This window comes from Anas acuta, chromosome 7, assembly GCF_963932015.1.
Source record: "Anas acuta chromosome 7, bAnaAcu1.1, whole genome shotgun sequence".
NCBI lineage: Eukaryota > Metazoa > Chordata > Aves > Anseriformes > Anatidae > Anas > Anas acuta.
Genome location: NC_088985.1, coordinates 27,278,381 through 27,296,447, shown reverse-complemented (window position 1 = coordinate 27,296,447; position 18,067 = coordinate 27,278,381). Strand labels below are relative to the sequence as shown.

The following is an 18,067-nucleotide window of genomic DNA, read 5'->3' as shown; positions in this document are numbered from 1 at the left end:
TCTAGAAGAATGTGGAACAAATCTGTAAATCTCTTTCTGAAATGCCCTGCCAAAAAACATAATAAAGTCTTGCATGTCAGGAAGGAAACATTAAAAACATTAATTAAGAAATAAACTCTTCTGAAAATCAAATGGGAATGAGTGAGGACAGCCAGATGGGGATCAAATAAAATTCCAGTGGAAGAGCCTTTCCAGATTTCTAGTCTTAGAGAGCATGGTCACTGACATGTTTCCTTTAAAACTCAGGCTCCTGTCCTGCGGTGTGGGCAGGCACCCACAGCACTGCCCACAGTAATGGACCAGTGCTCCCAAGGCCTGGAACAGACCAACCCCCGCAGTCTGGATTCGATGATCTGCTCTGGCTACCACTTGTGACAACACCCTGGAGAAGATATCTAGTGAGAGGGAGAGCTCAGCTCCTGGGGAAGAAATTACTGATCCTTGAGAGGCAGCTAGAGCAGCGAAGATTTTTTTGCTGATAAACCACCGATGGAGAAGCCCTCCCTTCCCCACTTCCCATCTCAACCGCTGTCATTTAATTTGCAAAAGCTTGTCCCTGTCCCTATCAGCATTTATTTAAGTACATCTCTGCTGCGCCTGAGTGATTTATCTAAACATCGGCAGCTACTCTAAGTGACGGAACAGCAAAGCAGTGGCAGAGGAAGGAGTGGAGAGGTTGAAATGTGACTTCCCTCTTGTGAAATCAAGCACAGGTGACTGTTCCGAGCAACTCCAGTGTATTTACATCAGTCACAGGCAGAGAGAAAAAAAAGAAGGCATTTCAGAGCCTGCTCAGACATTTGAGACCATTTAATTAATCAAATTAAAATATTTCCCCTTGGAGGACTATACACGCATGTATACACATGTGCATGCATTGCTGCTTCACTTTACACATTTGCTCCCCATCCCTGGGTGGTGATTTTAATACATCAGGGCTTGGGAGCGGGTCTTAGGGCTTTGAGCTGATGGTAATCAGATGTGTGCGTGAGTGTAAAAGTTGGAATAAGTCCTCCTGGAGTGCGTGTGTGCGCTGTGCATGTCAGAGAGAGGCAGCGAGCAGCCAATCGCTCAAGGAACACACGCAGGGCGTCCTGATGGGGTGGCTGCAGGAGGAGTGTGATGCACAAGCGGCCAAGTGAGAGCGAGCAGAGAGAGAGCGAGCGGGAGAGGAGCGAGCTGCGACTTCCACAGAGGCAGCCGGGAGGAATCACCAGCCGGGATTTGCTCCTCTCTCTCTCCCTCTCTCTCTGACTTCAATTCAGCTCCTCCCCCGTGTGGTTGTGGCTTTCCCTTCCATCAAAAGCCTGATCAGCAACGCCAGTCTTGAGGAAAAAAAAAAAAAAAAAAGAAAGAAAAAGAAAAAAAAGAGAGAGAAGGAAAAAAAAAGAGAGAGAGAGAAAAAAAGAAAAAAGTGCAACAGAAGAAAAAGAAAACAAGAAAAAAATAAAAAAACAAACAGGGAGAAAAAAGCAGTCTCCCTCCCCCCTGGCTGCATCAAACACAGCAGAGTCTGAAACTTTATGGAGTTCTTGCTGTGTTTACCCCGAGGTGGGTAAATCGGCAGCACCCTGCTCGCTCGCTCCTTCCTGCTCTTTCTCCCTCGCACTCATCAGCAGTCAGCAGCGATGGAAAAAGTTGCTGGCTGGTACCCAGCCTGGCACGTTGCTCTCCTGTACTGGACATGGCTTTTCCTCTTCACTTTTGGCTTTACCGGTGCAGAAATAACTTGCAGATCCTGCCATTCCCAGGTGAAGCCGCAGCATCAACATCCGCAGCAGGGATTACTAATGCATTTGAGGACCGACAGAGGAGAAAAGGAGCAGAGGAGGTTCCCGGGGGAGAAGGGAGGTGAGAGAGGGCAAGGGGCCGGGATGGATGCGGAGGATGCCGGGCTGCAAGCGCCCTTCGACCCTACCCTCTCGGGGGCCAAAATCAGCGGCTGGGAGACCCGGACCTTGAAGAGGGAGCCCGAGAAAGTGGCCGGAGGGAGCCGGCCCGGAGAGGCGGCGGCTCCTGCGGGGGACCATCGCCGCCGGGGCCGGGGCTCGGGCCGGCGGCGGCGGGGCCGCAGCCCCCGGGGCACCGCGGGGCCAGGCGGAGCCGCGGGGAGGGAGCCGGGGGGCTCCGGCGCCGCCCGCTTCGGGCTGGAGGAGCTGCGGCTGGGCAGCACCACCTTCGCCCTCACCGGCGACTCGGCGCACAACCAAGCCATGGTGCACTGGTCCGGCCACAACAGCAGCGTGAGTACCGGCTCGGCGGGGCTGGGGGCGGCGGGGCTGGGTTTTGACTTGTTTCCCACCCCCATCCCTTCTTTTGTTTTCTTTTTATCTTTTTTTTTTTTTTTTTTTTTTTTTTTTTTTTTTTTTTTTCCGGGTGGAGTGGGATGGAGAAGGAGGAGGAGGAGGGGGCTGCTGGGTTTTTCTTCTTTAGGGGGGATTTTGCTCAGTTCCCGGGCGCCGCGGATTGGCTTCGCTTAGCAGTGTGCAGTGGGGCAGAAGTGCCTCAAAAGGACCATTCTTCTGGAGCAAAAAACTTTCCGCCGCCCGCCCGCTGAGCACAGCCCCCTCCAACCCCCTTCTCCATCACCCTGGAGGCAGAGAGGGATAAACCACTACTACCACCCACGGCGGGGAGGGGAAAGGCTGGTCTGGGGGGGACCTATCCCTCGCACCCCACCTGCACCCCAGGGTAACCCCTGCTAGGAGCTAGGGAGGCTCTGATGGGAGGGAAGGGGGCCTGGGAAAGCTCCTTCTGCTGCTGCACCCCTTCCTTCTGGCCCTTGGGCCCACATCAGCCCAGGGCTTGGCCCCATGCCGTGCTGGTGGTGAGATGTTGGCTGGCTCAGGACTTCATCTCCGAGGTGCCTCCATGCAGGGATCAAAAATGTTTTTTCACCCCTTGTCACCAAGGTGTTAAAATGAGGCAGTTCTTGTCTCCTCCCCGTGACCCGGACCTTTCTCATGAGTAGTGACAGAACGGCTCTGACATGAGCCAAGCAGAATGAAATCAGGCAGAGGAATAGGGGACAGGTTTCCAGGCTGGAGCAATAGTTGTGGCATCAAAGTTACCAAGTTAACTTGAGCCCTGTGGCTCTCCAGCCTGTTCTGTGGAGGTAACCTGGAGCCATTGGACTGGGGCTTGGGTTAAGCAGGGCGAGTTGCCTGGCTTGCTTTCTGCCTGCCCTTAACTCTGCTCCTGGGCTAGCAGAAGCAGGGGGATCCAGCTGCCTGAATGCTCCAACTTCTGTCACAGCTTCTGCAAGACAGCAAGCAGAATGCTAATAAGAGGGACAGGGATGCCAGCGTGACTTCTTGTTGGCCCATACAACTTCCTGGGAGAAAGGGAAACTTGGGCTCCTCTCCTCTGGGGTGTCTACAACTATAATGCCAGAAGATTTCTGGCTGCCTGGCACAAACCCTTTGCCTGCCTTTCAGCTTTTAGTACTGAGAGTCTGGTAACATTTAGAAATAAGTCTGATCATTATGAATTCTTGTTGGTATAGATTGTATTAAGCCATAACAGTCACCCCATTTAGAATTAGCATGGATGTCATAAGCACCTCACTGTGGGGTTCAGACCTAGTTAATTGAGACGTGGTTTTATGGGCTCATCAGGAGCTTTTTAATCAGTTAATTGACAGAGGAATACTTGTTATCTCCATTTTGAAGGACTTTCCCCTTTCTTCCCAGCTCAGCTAGCCTCTCTCTTACATAGTCGTGGTAACAGAAATTGCCTTGTAGGAACTCTGGTCTTTTCATACAGATTGAATTGAGGCTGACACTGGTTTAAAGAGACCCATTTGCTAAGAAAAAGCTGCTGATATAAAAACTCACACAGCAAGCATCAATTTTCCTGCTCTTTTAATACAAGGATGTTTCATACCTACATTTATCAAGGCATTATTATTATTTGTGCTTTTTATTATACATGTGCCTAGGCATATATATATAAAAGTATGTATGTTTCTGCCCTCTGTGGTAGTATGAACTATTAATACTAAGGATGGATTTACTTGCTGAGTGTGTTGGTGTAGAAATGTTTCCAGGGAGCTGTGGGGAAATGTGCTGCTGCTGTCCTGCCCAAAGAGCCCTGGGTGATGGTGTGTTTGGGGAGGTCACACTCCCACCTTGCTGCTGGGCACCCTGGCAGCACTGTGCTAGCTTGTGTTATGGCTGCACCCCCCTCACAGCACTTAATGAAGCTGGGCCCAGCAGGAGCTGGATGCACGACAGGTTTATCTGTGCTCAGCTGAAGCAACACTGTTAGCTCAGTAGGTATTCAACGTGGCGCTGACCCAGGGTGTCTGCAGGGAGCTTTGGGGCACTCATCTGTGAAGGAGCTGGGAGCGGGAGGTAGGTTAGGATGAAGTGTTTCCTTTCATGTGCAACGTGTATAATCCTGCCTGTACGGGGGTGGCAGAGGATCCCGTGGTAATATTTGCAAGGGATGCTGTGTAACCCCAGCGCCCTGGCCGCACTCCAGCAGCAGTAGCTGCCAGCTTCCTGCCTGTGTTTCCCCACCATGGCAGGTGGATGCAGCACACCTCATTTTCATTCTAATGGGCTCTGCATGTGCTGCTGTTAAACAGCTTTTGCCTTTCACCCAGGCATAGGGGCACTATGGAGATGATCATAGTTTGCAGCATCTGTGTGAGTAACAGAAAAAGCCAAAACAAAAGGCAAAACCATCTGAGCTCCCTTTAGATGAAAAAAGCTTGAAAATTAAAGCACAGCTACCACTAATCTACTTAGTTTTTTGTTGTTGTTGTTTTTTTAAGTATTATTATTATTTTTTATTTTTATTTTTAATATACCTGATTCTGCCAACCTCAGTCTGGTTCCCTGTATCCGTATTTTGGTGGTGCTTTGGATACAATTGCAGTGCTTCTGATGGAGGGAAAAGGACCCCTGAAAACATCCCTGACTGCTCTAAGAGATTGCATTTACCACTTCTCTGGGGCCAGGCTGTGGTGTACCATCTCACCAATGGCATCCTGCTCTGAGGACTTGCTGTATGCTTGGCCACAGGTGCAGCAAAGGAAATAAGTAGTGGTCTGAGGCATCCACACATAAGTCCACTGACATAAATAGTCTTACCCCAGCAATCCTTTGGAGCCCATCAGTGACTGTAGGTACTCCCCAGACAGCTCACCCTCCAGCACAATGTCCATGCTGTCCACCTGACAGCAGTGCTTGGACCAGCATGCAGTTTTGTGAGGAAAATGCTTTGGCACGGTGGAGACCCCAGGCCTTTGGCAGTGTCTAGCTCACACCTGAAGAGACACACTTCAGGTGCACCCTGGTCCCTCCTGTCTGTCTTGGCTCGTGCACCAGTGCTCTCAGTATATGCTCTCCAGAGGACAGCACAGGTGTAGGGAAACTGGATTGTCAGAAGACTGATGAGGATGAAGCTGGGAATGTATCCAGTGTTGTACAAAAATGCAAACAGTCCTCAGGCTTTCTCTGACTCCAGTGGAGGTGAGTGAGACCACACAGGCCAGCTGGCATGGTCTGGCATCTCCACAGACCTGAACTCTTTCAGCCTGCAAAACAGAATAGAGTGGCTGCAGATAAATTGGGTGCTGGAAATAGTCTTTAGCTTGTACTAAGTCCCAGACTGTCTGGGAATGATCCAGGAGGGTGTTAACTGGCCCATGGTAGTACCATTGCTTAATTTACTTACATCTTAAAAGTCTTTCTACTAGCCTCCATAAAAATCGGAGTATTAGACACTATCAGATAAAACCTTCCTCAAACATCAGCTACAAGACACACAAGTGAGATCTCCCGGCTACTTGCACCTCTGAGGAATTTCATCATCATTGTGGAAGCTGGCAGGTTTCCTAGCTCGCAGAGATATCAAGCGTGCTTCCTGATCTGGTATATCCAAACACTGTAGATTTGAATTCCCCATAGCCCCCTTAATGCTGTGCTACAGAGTAGGAGAAAACAGCTAGCAGAAATTTCTGTGTGGAGCTGAAAGAGATTTGATTTTAACAGAGAAGCAACTCTCAAGGAAACATCCATTATGATCTTTTGGGATAGAGATGCTTCTCAGAGCTTCTAAGAAACCAAGACTGCTTTTGTCCTAGGCTGGCTCAGAGTGAGATTAGTGCCTTACTTATTCATTTGAAATGTACCCTGGAGAAAGAGCAAAAAAATGGAGGTCATAAAGTAAGAGAATACGAGGAGGAGCCTTGATGCTACAGCTTGTGCTATAATGTGGTGCTGTGAAGGAAAGCAGCGTGGGCTTCTCATTCCCTTTACAAGGCAGTCTACTGTTGCCTTGCTCTGGAGAGAATTTGCCCTCCTGGGCTGGACTCTGGGTTAGATCTCAAAGTGGCAAAGAATGTGAGAATGTGTCCTGCTGTATGCCTAGGGTTTGGCTTTTGCACAGTCACCCAGCACTTACCTTCTGTAGCCTTGGATATCTTTAAGTAGTAGTTTCAAACTTCTGTGTTTTACGTGTATGTTGCTGGAAGGGTAGAGCTGAGCTTCTCTTAGGACTTCCATAGCAGAAGATCCTCAACAGGCTGTTGGAGATGGGGTATGGACCAGATGCAAAGTAACCTGACAAGGCAATTTTTATATTCCATCCATAGTAGGAAATCAATATGACTGATGGGTCCAGTGCAGCATGAAGCCTGCAAGGTCATTGTCGCTGTTGTCATGTGATTACTCTATAAAGCAGGGGAAGAGTTAAGTCTCCTATGCGAAAGCTTTTAGACAAGACAAAACTCTACATTAGATATTACTTGCAAAATTTTACTTGATGTTGTTGGTAGGACAAACTGATCACAGGTAAAACAATAATAATGCATCTATATATTTCTAATGCACTATATTTGTTCCTGTGCAAAGTCATTGTGAATAACCTGATGTTGCTTTCATTTGAAACATTCAAACCTATTTATAAATTAAGAACTTAAGGAACAGTACAGGGCTGTAGCAGATATTGCATCCTACTGCCCTAAACTGATCAAACTGTGTCATATAAACAGTTGGGTTTCCTTCCCTCCTATTGCTTTCCTGCTTTCTGGATGTCTGTTCCAATTCTAATTCTTCTGGTTGTTGGAAACTTCCCTCTGATTTCTATTCTAATATTGCCATTGGGCATTTTAGATTTTTTTTTTTTCATTTGTCTTTGTGCTTTTTAATTAAAGCTATTTTCCCTTCCTGGCACTTACGCCCCCTGGAATTATTTTACAGGCAGTGCTTGTATTCCTTTTCAGCCTCTGGTTTGCTAAATCAAGCAAGCACTGCTCTTTCTTTATCTGCTTGTAAGACAGATTGTGGAAAATGAACTGTGAATTTCTAGGAGTCAGGTTCCCCAGAGCTTGAATTTGAATCAGATTTTTGCTTTTGATGAACAGAATTCCATGTGGATGATAATGAATGTATTCACTTTTACCAGTGAGACAGAAAAGGACAGTAAAGGCATGGCAAAATTATCTGTGAATGCCAGCGTTCCTCTGCTCTGACCAGAATGTGGAATCGATCAAAATGTCACTTCTCACTCCGAGACTTCTTTGCTCAGCTGCTGTGCTCATGCATCTGGCTGTAGTTAGTGCTCTCTCTCCTTCCCTTGCTGGCAGAGCTGTGGCTCCGATGTGAAATTACCAGAGATAGATGAAGAACCTGCCAACATTGTCCTGCCAGTGACCAGCATTATGTTGTATAACACCACAATAGCCCATTGCTCCCTTCCACCCATAGTGATTGCATTATTATAAAGGAGGAGTTTTAAGGAAATTAATACAAGTGTGGAGCCCAGATCCAGCTGAGTGGTGAAACCCATGGTGAGGAATGACCCTGTTGTCAGCCGCTTTGCATTTAGATTGGTTCCTAAGGTGCGGGAAACAGGTCCCCCCCAAAAAGATTCATCTAAGTAGGATGCCTGCATTAAAATGCTTCAGTGAAATATAATGTGTATTTCTTATATATTACAACAATATATAATAGTATTAGCAGTATAATGCACCAGATGCTGAGAGGCTTTCAGGCTAATCTCTTGCTGGAGCTAATGAGACTATATTTAGGAAGAGATGAGTAAAAGTGAGGAAACAAACATTAGGATTTAAACTGGAAAGAATCAGGTCAAATTAAAGTATTATTAAAAGTCTCATGTTTCAAACTGTGTTTCTCTATCAATCATAAAATAATTTATATCCATTCAAAAATATGAAGCCTCCTTTAAAAAGAAAACACAAACCTTCAGTAAGAGGAAACACCAAAAAAAAAATCACTGTAACTTTAAATTGGGTTTTTATTTTTATTTTTTATTAATTTATTTTTTTTTAATTGGGGAAAAATACACCAATAGCCAAAGTATTTCTTTCTTCTGTGTTGCAATCCATCTCTAGGTATATTTCTTGACTGTATAAGACGTAGGCTTTTCATATACAGAAAATGAAATAAAATACGTGGGAAATGGTAGCCACGCTTCAAGAGAAAGCAGTGGGTGAAAGAGAATTTGTGAGAACTAGAAGAAAAGCTTGTCGTTGTCTGAATCTGGTCTCTGTAAAAGTGTTTGAGCGATGGTGAGGAGTTTCCACCCAGACTGACAAGTGGGATATGCAAATCCCATCATGAGGGAAGATTAAGGAGAATAATGGAAGAGCTCTGACAGTTGCAGCTGGCATTCATGCAATATCAAGAGGCTATAAACTGTATAAAGCAATGAGGTTATAGTTTTCAATCTTCCTAATAATGTACTTTATAATAGAAAAGGGTTTTCTTCCTTTCCTCCCGTCTTTGAATAAGTATTATTTTTTTTATTATTTCTCTGACCTGGCAATCATGATAAGGTCTAACCAGAGGGGGAAGCAAGGAAGCCAGAAGTCATCATCTCATTCTGGGGAGTTAGGGACCTTGCTGACCCATTCTGCTGTAATGCAGCTTTTCATATGAAGGGCCACTTAGACATTGGACAGTCTTGCATCCAGTAAGTAGGAAGTTTCTTAATATGCCAGACTGAACACAACTGTCACGTGCACAGCTCCAGTGAGTTGAGTGAAATGGCCCCATCAAATACCTTTCCCTCCGGAAAATGCTGTATGTTGGACTGAACATTTCAAGGGTTCATATTAATTTCTTTCTTTTTTTTTTTTTTTTTTCCTTTTTCTTTTTCTTTTTTTCTCCAAAGCTCCTGAGAAACAGCAAAAATATTGAAAACTCAAATATAGCATTTTTTTTAATTATTATTATTGTCTTGTTTCCAGGAAGCATTTTTAAATATGGATTTCCATTTTTTTATTCTATGTTTAAAAATGATCCAGTGATATAAAAAGTCTTGATTTTGTCCCACACAGAGACATTTAGTGACATCTGTGATGATCTGGCCTCTAGCTGCTGCTACACAGAACAAGGGTGTCCTGTGGGTCCTGCATCCTACCTGATCCCCGGGTCTGGGAGTTGTAGAACATCACAAATTACCATATTTTCCTTTATTTGAACAACTGATATTATCCTAAAACATGTTTGTGCTGGATGCTGTTCGTTCAGACCAAGGCTATGCACAAGTTTTCATTTTATAGGAGGAGAAAAAAAACACAGACTGACACAAGGCATTTCTTTTCTCAGTTTTTTCATATCTGGCCAGCAAACCAAAAAATCAATGACTCCCGCAGCTCTAATTGACATTTCTATGTTAAATTAAAATGTGCCTTGATTCCAATTCAAATGGCAGCATTGGGTGATAGACTAATTATTTTGGAATTTTAAATGCGTGTTAAAGTTGATGCAGTAAAATGATTTTTGTGCCATTTGCATTTTTTGGCTGTCCATCTTAAATCAAACAACAGTGAACACGAGAGCCCTTAATCTCTAATTCTCAGTGCTGGTAACACAATAACACTTTTACTTGGTATCGCACTTTCTCTCCTTGGGGAACATAAAAGGAAAGTACTTTGAGAAGGAACAAGATATTTTAGGATATGTCCTAAAACATGATTCTTTTAGAGGCTCTCCAAGAACTTAATTTAGCTTCACATCATGTTCTTAAATAAGGGATTGATGTTCTTCCGTGATAACACAACAGGACTCAAAGCTGCCTCTGAACTTTTCCCCTTTGCGCTGCCATGGCAGGGATATGCCAAGGGCAGGCTTGGGCTGAACTGTTGCTGACATGGGATGAGCAGGGAGGAGCAGGCTGAGGAAAGAGGTAGAGATTTAGGTGTGTAGTGGGGAAAAGGTGGGAATAGGTAGACCTATTTCTGCTGCCATAGAGGGATGTCAGTGCCAAAGTTCAGCTGTGGCCAAAACCCCACTCTGTGAGCAGCTTGCACTGGGGCAGGGTCTCCTGTGCTGTGGTGAGGGGCAGAAACACTTCTGCAGGGGCAGAAAGATGAAGGAAGTCACAGATTTTGTGAATTTTCTTTTCCTTGAAGGAAAACTCAGAGAGAGCCCAAATGTAACACCTCAAGCAAGCAATGGAATGGTGGGACTGACCCATGTTGAGTTGCTGGGCAATGTGGTGATGAACCTCAGGGCAGGATGAGGAGAATGCAAAGACCACATAAGACAGCAAATTACAGGATAACAGCAAACCTCACCTGCTTTTATCCCCGAAGATGAAGTCCTCAAAAATGATGATGATGACTATTTATTTATTTATTTATTTATTTATTTTGCCACATAATATTGCATTCCCTAATGCAGAAGCAGAAAAACAAGACAGATACTCTTGGACCAGCCGAGCTGGCAGAAATACCAAAGTCATAAAGATATGGCTGGTACTTGGAGAGGGCAGCTAAAATGCGTTTATCAAAGTGGTTTGCAGACTACCAACAAGAGTAATAGTCCTGTGCCCTGTGTATCGCTCCTTAGCAGACCTCATAACCTAAGAGCCCATCTGTGGAGTCTTTCATGCTTTGTGGAGATATATTAAATCAAGAGATGAAGGAAGAGATGGAAGGCAATGATTTGCAGTTGTCATTTCAAGGCAAGCATTTTCCCAAGACATGAAAAGGCTGAGGATTTTGGGTGGAAAGTGATCAGCAACACATAAGAAGCTCTTGAAGTAAAGGTACAGCATTGGGTCTCCACTCAGTGTCAATGCTCACATCCTATTTGTATTGCCACTTTAGCTGGTGATTATTGAAAGACAACAGTGCCATGAGCTCTTGAAGATCTTTCACAGGCAGCCCTTCAGTAGGAAGTGAAAAGCTGTTTTAAAAAATCTTGGATTATTTAGATAACCCAACAGAGACATCCTATTTCTTTCCCCAAATGTTTCTCTTCCTCCTGTTTCTTCTCAACTCCCTCACTACATTCAAAGTTGAGAAAATAATTCAAGATAAATATTTTATATAACAAATAACAAATCTCTTCATAAATTGTCCCTGCTCAATGTGTGTATGTGAAGTATTCTTAAAAGTTCCTGATTCAAAAAGCAGATGGAAATTCCATGGCAATGTGGGACTGGACCTCATTTAGTCATTTGGAATAGTCTTTACATTTAATATTTTCATTTCACATCTAAGGTGTATTTTCAGTATCTGAAAGAGGTCATATGGTCCCTTTCTTTCTGTTTGTGTGACTGGGTCAGTATAAACCTTTATGAACAGCTATAATATTCCCTCCCCTGGCCAAGAATGTGGCCTATACCTCTTACTGAATGCTTTCTGAAAAATTCTACTGCATCTTCAAATGAATATTCAGGGACTTTATTTTTGAAGAACTTACCAATGCATAAGTGTAAATATTTGTCTGGGGTAAAAATCATACTTATTGTGAAACTCAAGCTTTATGTGCCAGAGAATATGAACTGAAAATTTAATTTGTTTTCTGTTGAATTTTAGCTCATGTTTCCAAGAAAAAAAGAAAAGTTAGTTTTCTGTAGACAAAAAAGCTTAAAATTAATCATTATTGGAAACAAAATCAAACTATGGAAATGATTATCTGCAAATCAAAGTTAGGGCTTACTTTGATTACATGAAACAATAGATTTTTTTATTGGAGAGGCTAAACAGGTTAGAAAAAGTACATCAGCAAAACAGCAGATGCATTAACCTTAACACCAGAAAACATAGGTCTGTGGTGAAATATCCCTAGTTAGAGGAGTTTGGGGGATAATTATTCCTTGAGCTGTTTTTTTTTTTTTTTTTTTTTTTTTTTTGGGTAAGGATCACACCATGGGAAGGGACTGCACTACACCTCCTCCACTTCATTTGTGTGTTTTTCCACATCTCCCTAGATACATTAAGGGGGATGGAGGCTGGGCTAGAGATACGAAGAATATAGATCTGTGTTTAGCTTGGATCCAGTGACTTAGCATCTCTACAGAAGAGCCACTGAAATTTAGTAATAACTACCTAGGCTACTGTAACCCAAAGAAGGTTTGATGCAGATCTGCAGTGCTGGTACAGCTGGTTCTCCTTTTGTCTTCATTTAAATGACAAAGGACTGTTTAATTGTACAGCTTCTGAAAAACAACATGAAACAAAACTAACCAAAGCATTCTTGAGCTCATCTTTTGGATGGAAAACTCCCACGTTCAGTGTGGCCTTCCATTTTATTGTCAGTTTTTATAAATTAACATTTTTTTTTTCAAAAACCTTGAAAAACTTCTCATCCTTCCCTCCCCCCCCCAAAAAAAAAACAAACAAAAAAACCAAAAAAAACTTATTTTAAAGTCATTCGATGCAACAAAAGTGGCTGATTCCAGCAGTCTCTAGCCACGGGCTGTGCCCTTGGCTTTGAGCCCAGCAGGGCCCTGCTATCCCACCTGCAATGGAGGAAGCTGGGTTTTGGACATGAGTGGGAGCTGGAGCAGGGAGCCCAGCTCTGCGTTAATGTTCTGTGGGCTGGGGTCCTGCCATCTCTTCCTCCTCCACCACAACTCTGGGTTCTGAAATCACTGAAATCCCTGTTATCTTCATCACGCTGCAGGCTGGGATCTGTCAGATAGGCTCAGCAGCTCCCAAGCTTCCCCCCATGGGAACATGAGTTCTTCTTCTTCCTCCCTGCAAACCCCACTGTGCTTTGTCCTCCTCCTCCTCCTCTCCAGCCACCCACAGCCCTGCCTGTTGATGCTGTTGCCTGGAGACCTGCCTGTGATGGACAGCTCGGAGGGAAGCGATGATTAAACAACCTGAGCTGCCATCTGAAAGCAGCGATCGTTATTGTAATGTGACAAGTGGTGACAGTTGAGACAGCAACACATTCGGAGTGAGATTCCTTATAAAAAAAATAAAAAATAAATAAACACACAAGGAAAGTGCTGCACACACCTGTGTGTAGGCGTGCGAGTTCTGATGCTTTCTCTTGATGCAGAAGGACAAGGGATGGCACGTGCTTCTTTTTTTTTAATGAAAAATGAACATAACCCTAATAATTTTCCTGATGAACAGTCCAGCGCACTAGCCAACGCAGCTTGCATTGACAGTGTCAAACATCTGTTGGGCCAAGGCAGCAATTAAATGGGGATGCTGCAGCTGCAAGTGTTAACAAGGGGTGGCTCTGCACAGCATCATTGTCCTCTGAGCTGCAGAGAGGTCATCAGCCCCTTGCTGACTGCCAGCAGGAATATCCTATGTAGAGAGAGCAATAAGTTGAAGGTTGGGCATGAAGCTGGTGGTGTTGCCGCATCCACCTGATGTGTCTCCTCCTGTCTTCCTGTCGGATGAGGTTCAAGGGTGAGTTCAGCATGGATAGGAAATGGAGGTGGCTGTATTACAACAGAGGTTAGTTCAGGGGATTGTGCATCACATCTTCCAGCATCAACTGGGACACTCCAGCCTTGTTAGCTTTCTTTCACATCCAGGTTACGTTTCATGTTAAGAGCCCTAGCTTTGTTTCAGCTTCAGAGAAAATCTGAAATTTCACCTAGTTTTACTTGTCTCAAATTCTATACCATCTTCTCTGTTGGTGCTCCTTGTGATTAAGTAGGTGCACTTTAGAGCCTATTAGTGAAGGATTCTCAGGATGGCAAAGATTATTTTTTTTCTCTTTGATTTGTGTAATCTGCCAGCACTTTCTGATATGGATGAATGAGAAGTGTTATAGAAGTGTACTGTCATGGCTGCTGAACAGGGACTGGGCCATCTGGGTTTGTGTAGAGGACCACAGATTAACATTCAAATGCCACAGCTTTTTGGAGAAATGCAATCTGAAAGAATTCTTGCAGAGGAAACTTGAAAACATGACCAGATGTCCTGGTAAACCAGGACACTAAGAAGAAAATGTTCACTACTAGTTGGGAAACCTTAAAAAGGACTTGAACTTGGCAGATTAAAACTACTTTTGTGGGGAGGAGTGGGGAGCAGTGCTTGAAAGCAGTGTTCTGCAAACACTGGCTAGGAGCTCTCTGGATTTAGTCATTAAAGTTTCCTTAAGACCCAGGTCCCAGTCTCTATTTTTACCCTTTTAGGGAAGTGTTCCTAGAAAGAATATTGTTTCCTTCTTTCCCCAGCTCCCTTTGACTTTGCTCCTTATAATGCAGCACAGCATTAGCTGGATTTGCCCTGAACTGGGATTGCAATAAACTACTAAAATAGCTAAGGAGCTGCTGGAAAAAAAAACAGACACATCTGAGATGTGGAAAAATTCAGCATCCCCACACTACAGCGATGTGAGCCAATTTTGCTACCCATCTTTTTATTTATTTATTTATTATTTATTTATTTACTTATTTTTAAAGAAAAATCCTTTCTCTCTCTCTCTCTCTCTCTCTTTTTTTTTTTTTCCCCCTTGTTTTTAAGTGTAACAGGGGCTAGAGGACTTAGCTGTTGTCACTGTTCAAAACTCAGTGTAATGCTAATGCTTACCTTCCTGACTTTCCTGTGCATACATTATGTAGATACTCACAAGATTCAGTGGAGCAAGTAACATATTCATGCTGATGGTTTCTCTGATTTGTGAATAAATTTGGAGAGAGGATATGAATGTTCTCGATGCTCCCCACTTGCTTCTCTGTCTCCCGTTAGTTTTATTCCAAATAGGAACTGATAATACTTCTTCTGTTCTGTTCTCCTTGGGTACTGGTATCTTTCAGCCCTCCTCAGGGAAATGGCACTGTCTTGACAAGATCATTACATATGTATTTTCACCACAAAGAGCAACAGTGGGGGCAAGGTACAGCATCAGTGCAGGTAAACACTGCCATTCTCTAAAAGCAGATTTATTTAAAGATATTCTGATGTTTCTTTGAACTTTTTAAGTGATGTTAAGTGTAGTGAGTATTTCTAGGAAATGTTTTGCTCTGGATTACCTGCCTATGGTTGTTCATGTCCTTTAAAAATTGCTGTCAATGCCTGTGTTTAGTACAGCAGCACTGATTTTCTTCAATGCTATTCAAGTTCTTAAGGTAGATCTATAAGTAAGGCATCTGATTGATGGCTTTAAAGGGAAATAAGAAAACAAAACCCAAACTGCTTTACAGAGATCCTTCCAAAAAGAGCTAGGAAATCACCTGTGCTCCTGTCAGCCTGAAAGAGAATGAAACATGCACACACTAACACAAAAAGAAAATAATTTCATCTTCTGCTCTTTCCTTTCCATATCTCCATTACACCCGGCACCATCTCAAAATAAAAGAACTGAGAAAGAATGTTAAGTCTGTGTCTGTGCTCCTTTTCTGCTCACGTATATCACTTTCACTCAGATGAAGCCAAGAGTTGTTTTGTGGCAAACAGAAGGAGAATCCATCCCTACTCCTTTCTAAAGCTGAGCTATTGAAATACCCAGCTGAAAGAGTCCTTTCTGGGAATGTTTGACACGGTGGAATTTGGTAAGAAACAGACCTTTATGAACAAGTAGAGGAGAGAGATACCTTGAGAAATTTTATGAGGAACAGAGAATATAGTACAAAAGAAACAACATCTCATTATGAAATGTTACTTGGGAAACCTGTATTTAATCCTCCATAGAGAAAGCTTTTTGTTTAAATAAGAACATACTATATCATTCAACATAGGGTGATCTTTGCTGAAGAGAGTTCAGAGGAAAGGAAAGATGTCTATAATTCGGTGGTCCTTCTTAAATATTTAGTATTGTATGGTTGACATCTGAACTTGGATGATACGATATAAATACAATTTTAACCCCTTAGTAAATTTCTCTTTCTAATAAGATACTCAGATTGTCTGTAAATACAAATCACATTATGCAGCAGCAGTGCTAGAAAATACTTCACGGTAGAAATACCTGATATAATGACGTATGAGAAATGAATGCAGTAACATCAGTCCTTCATAATAAGGACAAAAGAATATAGGCAGATGACATACACTTTTAAACATTCACCTTCTGTCTTGAGTTTACAAAGGACAGATGATGTCAGTAAAGTGAAAACACCACTTAAACACATAGAGCATTAAACACATTCTTTCCCAAAGTACTAGAGCCACTTGGGGAAAGAATGTCAACAGAAGAAAAAGAATATATAGAAAAGAGAAAATATAGTCAAAATCAGACAATTTCTTGGAGGTATGTCATTTTCAGTGACATTTGCAACACTAAAATATCAACCAAAATTGCCTGCATTATGGTAGTGTCAAAAACTGTACTGAGAAACATTCCCAGTTGATTTGCACTTTGGCACGAAGATTATGACAAAATATCAATGCTATGTCACAGACACATCTTTTATAGTGAATCTATAAGAATACATGGAGTATACCGAACACTATGTGATAATTAACCTCATTCCCTGGAGGTGTAAAAGTTCTTTGCCCCTCTTTATTCTTCCAGCTTTCCTTCCTGGAATGCACCTCTCCCTACTGGAGAGATTTTCTTTGCAGCTGTCTTCTTTTTTGTGCGTCTCCTTAGTCTCATGGTGGATGTCACTAGGGGATTTTTGCTGATGGTAACGAGTTCTTTGGGCAGAGGTTACTGCATTGAGGTGAGTAGACAGTAGTAACAAAAGCGATACAACCTTTACCTTTCTGTGGTGGTACTTGTAAGGTATGTTCTGTTATCAAAAGGAAATGAGTTGGTGCTACTGATTAACAGCTGAAACAGGCTTATTGCTATTCATTTTCATGGGAAATTTCATTGTCTTCTTGCTTGGGACAGAAACCAGACACCATCCCATCTGAATCCCTTACAGAATAGAAAATCATAGAATCATAGAAAGGCTTGGGTTGGAAGGGACCTTAAAAATCGTTTAATTCCATCCCTCCTGCCATAGACAGCAATGCCATCCACTAACGAGATCAGATTGGTGAAGGACCCATCCAACCTGGCCTTGAACACCTCCAGGGATGGGCCATCCACAACTTTGTTTGTCAACATGTTCCAGTGCCTCACTACCCTTACAGTGAGTAATCTACCTTAGTAAGGAGTCCTTCCCCATTCTTTTTATAAGACCCCTGTAAGTATTGAAAATCCACCATGAGGTTTCCCCAGATCCTTCTCTTCTCCAGGCTGAACATCCCCAGCTCTCTCAGCCTCTCTTTGTAGGAGAGGTGCTCCAGATCTCTGATCATCTTCGTAGCCCTCCTCTGTACCTGTTCTAACAACCCCACATCTTGTGCTGGGTGCCCCAAACCTGGATGCAGCACTCCAGGTGGAGCCTCACAAAGGCAGAGTAGAGGGGGGACAATCCCCTCCCTCCACCTGCTGGTAACCCCTCTTTTGAGGCAGCCCAGGATGCAGCTGGCCTTCTGGGCTGCAAGCGGGCACTGCTGGCACATGTTGAACCTTTCACCCATCAGAACCCCCAAGTCCTTCTCTGCAGGGCTGCTCTCAATGAGTTCTTCTCCCAGTCTGTAATCCTGTCTGGAATTGCCCCAACCCAGGTGCAGTACCTTGCAATTGTTACAAGCAAGCCAGCAAGCAAGCAAGCAAGCAAGCAAACAAACAAACAAAAAAACACTATCCCCAGCTACAGAGGCTTATCCATTAGGCTACTCACAAAACGCTGGATGCTGACACATTCAGACAGAGAATGTAGCTTGAAAGGTGTTTTTTAGAAGAATTGCAACATTTTCCACTTCCTGTAAAATGATCCTCATTGGCTGCTGTACTGTTAGAGGGAAGGTAACTTTAATATCATTGCTTTTTGTTCCTAACACAGACTCAAGTTTACTCAGGATGGAAAGTCAAAAATGTGGCAGCTCAGT

General features: G+C 43.5%; 1 protein-coding gene across 4 annotated transcripts in view; it reads left to right on the top strand.

Moving 5' to 3' along the window:
• The first annotated feature begins 1,146 nt into the window (after window positions 1–1,146).
• Window positions 1,147–18,067, top strand: part of SORCS1 (sortilin related VPS10 domain containing receptor 1) — a 288,583-nt gene continuing 271,662 nt past the window's right edge. For all 4 annotated transcript variants that reach the window (XM_068688480.1, XM_068688479.1, XM_068688478.1 and 1 more), the window contains exon 1: window positions 1,147–2,243. In XM_068688480.1, the coding sequence (XP_068544581.1) occupies window positions 1,629–2,243 (615 nt within the window). In that variant the 5' untranslated portion in view covers window positions 1,147–1,628. The remainder of the gene's footprint in view (window positions 2,244–18,067) is intronic.